Here is a 7364-nt window from a genome sequence, read left to right on the forward strand (position 1 = left end):
GAGCTTATTCGCCATCTCCCGATATTCAACGACTACGTTGCGCAATGGTTTTAATTTCTTATTAAAACCCGTGAGAATTGGCCTGTCATTCATACACAGACGCAAATACGCACTAACTATTTCTCATACCCAATTTCAATTATCTTCGATTGTATCAACGAACTCAAAAGCTCGTAGCTCGGAAATTTATTCTCTGAACTTTGTTTTTGGATTTCTCAGTTTTCTCAGAATTTCATTTTTAACACAATAGTAAAAATCGACAATTATTCAACAACGTTCTTCGAGTGATCAGAAAAATCTTCGGGACTACGAATTCGCGTTTAATTTCCAAAATTGTTACGCGAAAAAAGGTCCGCAAGTTTGAATATGATTTCTAAATATCTGTAGAGATGGAAAAGATCGTTCGTCGTTTTCTTTTCTTTTCACTGTATTTATTTCCGTTCCGTTCTTCTACGTTTTTCTACGGTAAAAAATTTTTAAAAAAAAGCCAATCGTCAAACGCATGAGCTTGGACTTGTCCAATAAATTTCCACCCCGTAACTTTGATCGCCATTGCCGTGAGCTATACAATTGCATAGTTAATTGTCCTGCATCTTTTGCATGGGCTGAGTGTTTATAAATTTTATTGTACATGAACGCCTTGTTTTTTGTTTGCTTCGAATAACCATTATCTACGAAGACGAAGAGGTAAGTTTTAGAAAAGATAACAACATCGATGAAAAGACTTTTTTTCATATTCTCAGACCTTTTCTTGTCCATTCACAGAGTATGATCATATTTCGTTTCGTCAAACTCAAAAAATTCTTTCGTTCAGGATGCATCAAAGCCAACTCAACGTTTATCGGTATTTTGATAATCATTGAATTTGGATTTGACCGTTGTAAATTTTTACCCGACGTTTAAAAAGTCTCGGAAATTAAGCAACCCTTGATCGATGATCAAAAGTGGTTATGATTCGAATTCAAAGTTGACCAGTTTCTTTTTGTATCCGTATTACGGATGTCGGCTCAAGTGGAAACTACATACATGGCTTGGTTTCAGTTGGACGGTAACATTGGTCGGCTTTTTAGTAATGGTTGAAGAAAACCCTCCAATTATCCCAATTACCAATGCATGACGCTTGTCCCGACTAAGTGAGTAAGAACCAATCGGCATCGGACGTTTCCTTGCAGTCTCTAATCTGACCTTACCGAACCCAATCCGCTCTTCATATCCACGCGAAGTTTATGTCCTCGCAAAACTTTATACCGATAATTGAAAGTCTAATGAAACGGAGTCTCTGTGTGATGATAATAAGAGTGTTTAACTGTGTAGGATACTTGCCCTAGTTACAATAATAACTGGTTAGCAGATTGTGACGACATTCGTCGCTGACTGTGAGAAAAAATTTCGACCTTTTAATCTCCGCACGGTTTTAGGTCAGACTACATTTTTATAAGACATTCGGAAGCCGTCCACGGACCAATCCAATTTTGCCTAACGTTGCCAGACGCGTTGCACTGCGCTGCATTTACGTAACATATGCCAATCCGTATGTGTGGATACAAGCTCAAACTAAATTCCACAAACTTTTGCCCTCGCCAATCAGCGGACGAATCCTCGAACTGGAGAGGTCAGATATTGTTGTGCAATTGTATTGAAAGATTCCGATGAATCGGTTGGAAAAATTTTCGCTATCTCTACTTCAACTTTGGATCAATTGGGACGCTTCATATTATACATGTGCAATACATCTAGCAATGCAGCGTTGTTTTAATCGGGTATTTGCTTGTTTTCATCTTTCGAACTCTTTTTTCGTTGGTCAAATTTTTTCGCAAGCGAAAATTCTTACGCAGCATCTTATCGGCGATCTTTTGAAACGCGGATGTCGTAAAATGTAAATTGCCTTCACAGCCATTATCCTATTTCGCAACGTATATCATCATCCCGGATGATAAAAATCAAACACGCGTTCAACTGGCCAAATTGCATAACTTGAAAATGTTCGCAATAAAACATCGAGGCTTTTCCCCCTTCACTATTTATCGCTCGTATCTTCTTACCGATCCAGAAAGAAGTTGAGAACTTTTGCAAAAATCAAAACAAATCATCGGCACGATTTATTTGGAAAATTTAATTGGCGCGGAAGTAAAAGTGACGTGAATCGATGTGGATAAGCGGCTTGCGCTGCAATTTTTCTTCAAATGTGTAAAACAAAAAGTTTAGAGGAATCATAATGTTCTTGTATCGCATTTTTATTAACGCCAGAAATGTTTTGATGGCTCAACTGTTTTACTCGTACTCGACCTACAAACGAATTTTTTTACATCGTGAGATCACGAAATAGCAATAGATTAGCGCTGATTAATAAACTTATGCCTCCTTGAAACACAGGTCAAAGATGCTGTAAACAAATTTCAGGCTGTCTATACTTACGTTCCATTTGAAAACGGATTGGTCGGTGAATCATTAATTTAAAGATAATTAAAATAATTAATTAAAGATAATCGAATGGTTTAAAGCTAAATTGATAGAAATCGATGGAAAACTGAGAAAAAAAAAAAATGGAAATCGACACTGACCTTTAAAATCACGTTGCTAGATCCGTCCTTCCGAAATATGGAACTGCTCAAAAAATGGCAACTCTGAGGAATGAAAAATCGAAAGACGACAAAAAAAAAAGAAAAAAAAAAACACGAATTGACACGTGACTCTGGCCAACCTCGGAGCTCATTCCTGACCTTGACACCACGAAAATGGTTCCTATTTCTCACAGTTTGATTTTTTTGTTTTTAGGGCGATGAGAAAGAGCTTTCGGGAGCGGAGGAGGAAAAGGAAGTCGAAAAGGCTCTTCTGAAGCCGCTACTATCCTTGGAGGATCTCGTGAGGTTTTCGGGCCTCGAAGGCGGTGGCGGGCATTCTCTTAGGGCGTTGCTTCAACAAGGACCTGAAACGGGAGCCGAATGGCCGGGTTTCGACCAGCAGACTTTCGCTCCGTACATCCAGAGGATGCTGGCGGCCGCAAGACCGTTCAAAGGTATACACCGCGATAATCAGTTTTGTTTTTATAACCTCCAGTAGCGCCTTCTCCACGTCAAGATTCAGGCAAGCACAAAGTGCCGAAGTCCTCGTTCAAGCGAGCTAATCCGATGAAAGGAGGTGGAAATTTCAGTAGCGCGCTTTTTTTCCCCCTATTTTTGGCTCCCTCTTGTCGTTCGGTTTCCTTTCACTTATATTCTTCTCTGGCATTTTTCTTTCATATTTTTACTTGTTTATTTATTTTTTCTTTCTCTCTTGCTTTCTGTTTTTTTCTTTACTCTCTCGCAAATCGCGTTACGGTGACCGGGGGAGTGTGAACACGTCCCATTTCTGAATAGGGGTAAAGGCGTAACTGGTTCGCAAAGCGGATAGGTCGGGCTTCTATCGATTACCGAAGTCTTACCAGAGCCGCTAGTGCAGTTTACTTCAAAACTTTGGAATTCTGCAGCTTACCTGTACCCCCGTACCCCTTGCTTTCCGGCTTTAGACTCGATCACTGGTTGTCCTTCCATATACTTCTACCAACGCGTATTGTTTGTATTTCATTTTCAGTTGATATCGCTGTACGATTTCTTGGATGATCTGAACTACTCAAGGTTTCCAACGGGCACAATTTAATTTCAGATTTTGACAAAAAGATTTGGTCATACAGTACTGTCACCTCTTTGATAAAAGTCTCTTTTTCTGTACCATATTGTTAGAATTTGGTCTTGATTTATCAAGGAATTATTTTGAACTCTAACGATGTGTTTAGGGAGTCCATTAATCACGTCATCCATTTTTAGCGCATTTTCAACCGCCATCTCCTGTCTCATGAGCAGTTGTGATGTTTTGGAAGACCCTATCTCCCCCTGCTCGTTATCACATAGATTTTTTCTTACCAATACGGAAAATTCGTGGGTCGGTTCGGTACATCATGGAGCGTAATCATGTATACTCTGTCCATAATTTACCTACCGAAATTAATAAGCAAATCCACTCGGTATTTATTGGGAAGAGATGCATAGAAAGTACACGTGATATTGGTCGAGACCCTCCCTTCCCTGCTCCTGTGTGATCGATCATGATTTTTCCAAGTACCTTTCACCTTCCATTTTAAGCCTGACGTGAATAATGGACACCTCCTTTACAAGAGTTCATAATCCTCAACGAACTTCCGTCCTGTCTTTGAACATTCTATGGTATCCAGCCAAATCAAGACCAATTTCCATTGGACCCGATCGGATCGTTTAGGTCTGACCACTGAATAATTTTGCCGAAAGAGGGACCTGAGGAGCTTACTAAACTGATCGATGTTTCAGGTATGGAAACACCCGACTACCGTATCCCAGAGGTGATGAGGCGGTTGATGAGCGAGGACAAGCGATTGAGCAAGGACATGAACGGTGAACAGCAGCAGCACCATCACCATCATCATCAGCAACAGCATCACCACCACCAGCAGCAGCAACAGCAGCAGCAACAACAGCACCATCACCAGCATCAGCAGCACATGCGAGAGCCGATAACGAACGACGACTTTAATCCGAGCATAGAGGAGGAGGCAAGCGACAGTGCTCAGGGTAGAGCGATCCTGAAAATTCCGTCCTACAAGCCGGCGAACACGCCGGGGTCAAGTAAAAACGGTGAACCGTCGACGGTCGGTTTTCCTCAGAGTTTTGCCGGCGGTTCGGCGATGAGTGCGGCGGGTAGTCCGAACCTCTTGGAGCGTTTGAGCCCGGCGTTCTCCGGGACGAGCAGCCCGACGAACTCGCTGGCCGGGAAAGGGGTCGGGGTCAACTTCCGGGACGTGATAGCCAAGAGCATAAGCGTCAAGTTCCAGGAGGGCATGCCGCCCGGCGGTGGGGCCCCGCAATCCCAACTCTCCGAGTCGAACCCCTACAAACGGGGTAGGTACACCCCGCCACAACCGCCCCAGCAGTCCCAGGTACCCACGAAACCGGGGGGCCCGGACGGCAAGCCGAAGCCAGGAACGGGGGGCAAGGGAACACGTCCGAAGAGGGGGAAGTACCGGAACTACGACCGGGACAGCCTCGTCGAGGCGGTGAGGGCTGTCCAACGAGGCGAGATGAGCGTACACCGGGCGGGAAGCTATTACGGTGTGCCGCACTCTACCCTCGAGTACAAGGTCAAGGAGCGCCATCTGATGCGACCACGTAAACGGGACCAGAAACCGCAGGACGAAAAGGCTAAGGAGGCGGCCGTAGCGGCGGCCGCCATGCGGCAGGTCGGTGGTCAGGACAAGAAATCGCAGCCGGCGAAACCCCTGAAGACCTTCACTCCACCCGGTCCGATACCAGGGCCCAACGGATTGAAAATGCCGCCGTTCATGGAGGGCATGCCCCACCTGCCGTTCGCCCACCCGTTCAACTTTTGGGGCCCCGCGCCGTTCATTGCGCCCCCCTTTATATCCGGGGCCAATGTCTCCGCCATGATACCCGAGCAGTATTTCGCCACCCAGAGAATGCGGGGGCTCCAGGAACAGCAGAGAAACATCGCGCATCACCAGCAGCAGCAACAGCAGCAGCAGAGGGAGAGGGAGGGCCTTGGGGGCCCGCCGGAAGCGGCTGGGGCCTCGAATTCCCGGGCGGTTGGCCCGGCACTGGGTAAAAGCACGCGGGAGATGGCCGAGAGTCTTTACGACGGAACGGGGACGAACGGTAGCTTCCTCGACAACCTGATCAGGTCCAGCCTCGAAACGGGAATGCCCCGGGATCAGCGGGCCCTCGCAGAGGCCCGGAACCAACAACAGCAACAGCAACAACAACAGGCCCCCCACCACGGCCCCGAGACAATGAGCAACAAGGCGCTGATCGACCAGCTCTGCAGGAACTCGAGGCGCACACCGCTCACGAGGATCCCGCAGGAGGGGGAGGAAGAGGCGGCCTACCGGGGATTGGGACGCACGCTTCCCGAAAGACCCGAGCGCGTCCCGACCGTCGATTTGAGTCCCTCGCCGTCGGAACGGGGCCGCACGGATGACGGAAGTGACCGACTGACGTCACCGCCGACACCATCGTCCGTTTCGCGGGCCGGAAGTTGCAGAGACGAGGAGACCAGGGACTCGCGAAACGACGGTAGCAGCAGGGAGAGGGAGGGGTACAACGGGCAGGACGATAGCAGGTCGGAGAGGGGCGATGGGGAGAGGGAGAGGGACAGATCGAAGACAATGACGCTGCAGCAGCAACTTAACCACTACCCGGACTTACACAAGATGTACGCCGCGTCAACTGACAAAAGTGCCTGTGATAGTAAACTTATAGTAGATCAGTCGAGCCAGAAACCATCTCAGCAACAGCAGCAACAACAACAGCAGCAAAACAGCGAGTACAGCAGGTCCGCGGTTATGGGTGGCCTTGTAGCACAGCTTCAACGAGGCTACAACCCGACGACGAGGCCCTCTGTCGAGTCGCAGCCGCAACAGCAGCAACAGCAGCAACAGCAGCAACAACAGCAGAGCAATCACGTCGCGGTAGAGCGCGCCACTGTCCTCAAAATGGAAGACTCGGTAGAGCAGTAGACAAAGTCAGTACAGTAATTATCATACTCGATTATAGTAATGTTTTATGTACAGTGATGATGCTAAGTCGTTTACGCGTTAAACGACGTCAACGCCCTCTCGGTCATATCGAGGGAAACCTGAACCACGGTTGAAAACTGTAAACAGAGAGGGGGGTGAGTAGCGATAGGTTACGAAGATCGGCAACGTCTTTCGGACTTTGTTGATCTGTGTAAAAAAAAAAAAAAAAAGACAAGCCGCGGAGTTGCATGATATATGTATACGTACTAGGCGCGTACACTTTTATATCATTATCGTATTCTCTGTGTCGATGTGATTCTATCTACTGTGTGTACTTCAAAGGTGAACAGTTAGGTTTTATAGGTTTTAGACTGATTTAATGGTTTTCTTCCGTGGCCGAAGGGTTGGCGGGCAAATCGTTCCAAAAAAAAAAAAAAAAAACACAAAATGAAACAATAGCGACTCGGCTCGCTCCTACCCTAAGTGAAAGAAACAAAAACTGATGCAGGAACAGAATATAAAATATGAATGAATGAATAAATAAATGATACACAATTACCTGTAACCATATACGTCATGAAAAATCCATTCCGTTATCACAGTACCGTAGTTAACGGGTCAGATTCAAAATCTGATCGGTTCGCACTTTTTGACCACGGCGAGATACATATTTATAACAAGTGAGAATAAAGAGAGGAAAAACAAAACTATATTATTATAATATATGGATATAATAAAATATTGTGAGGATGAAGCAAAAATACAAAACAAATTCGCATACAAATACACAAGGAAAGACACATCATTCATTTACATGAAGAAAATA

At 45.7% G+C, this 7364-nt stretch overlaps 1 protein-coding gene across 9 annotated transcripts in view; it reads left to right on the top strand.

The window, feature by feature from the left end:
• LOC107227249 (mushroom body large-type Kenyon cell-specific protein 1) overlaps positions 1–7117 on the top strand; it is a 99552-nt gene extending 92435 nt beyond the window's left edge. For all 9 annotated transcript variants that reach the window (XM_046733379.1, XM_046733377.1, XM_046733385.1 and 6 more), the window contains 2 exons: positions 2776–3016; positions 4320–7117. In XM_046733379.1, the coding sequence (XP_046589335.1) occupies positions 2776–3016; positions 4320–6538 (2460 nt within the window). In that variant the 3' untranslated portion in view covers positions 6539–7117. The remainder of the gene's footprint in view (positions 1–2775; positions 3017–4319) is intronic.
• Positions 7118–7364: the final 247 nt, after the last annotated feature.

The sequence above is a fragment of the Neodiprion lecontei genome, chromosome 3 (assembly GCF_021901455.1).
Source record: "Neodiprion lecontei isolate iyNeoLeco1 chromosome 3, iyNeoLeco1.1, whole genome shotgun sequence".
NCBI lineage: Eukaryota > Metazoa > Arthropoda > Insecta > Hymenoptera > Diprionidae > Neodiprion > Neodiprion lecontei.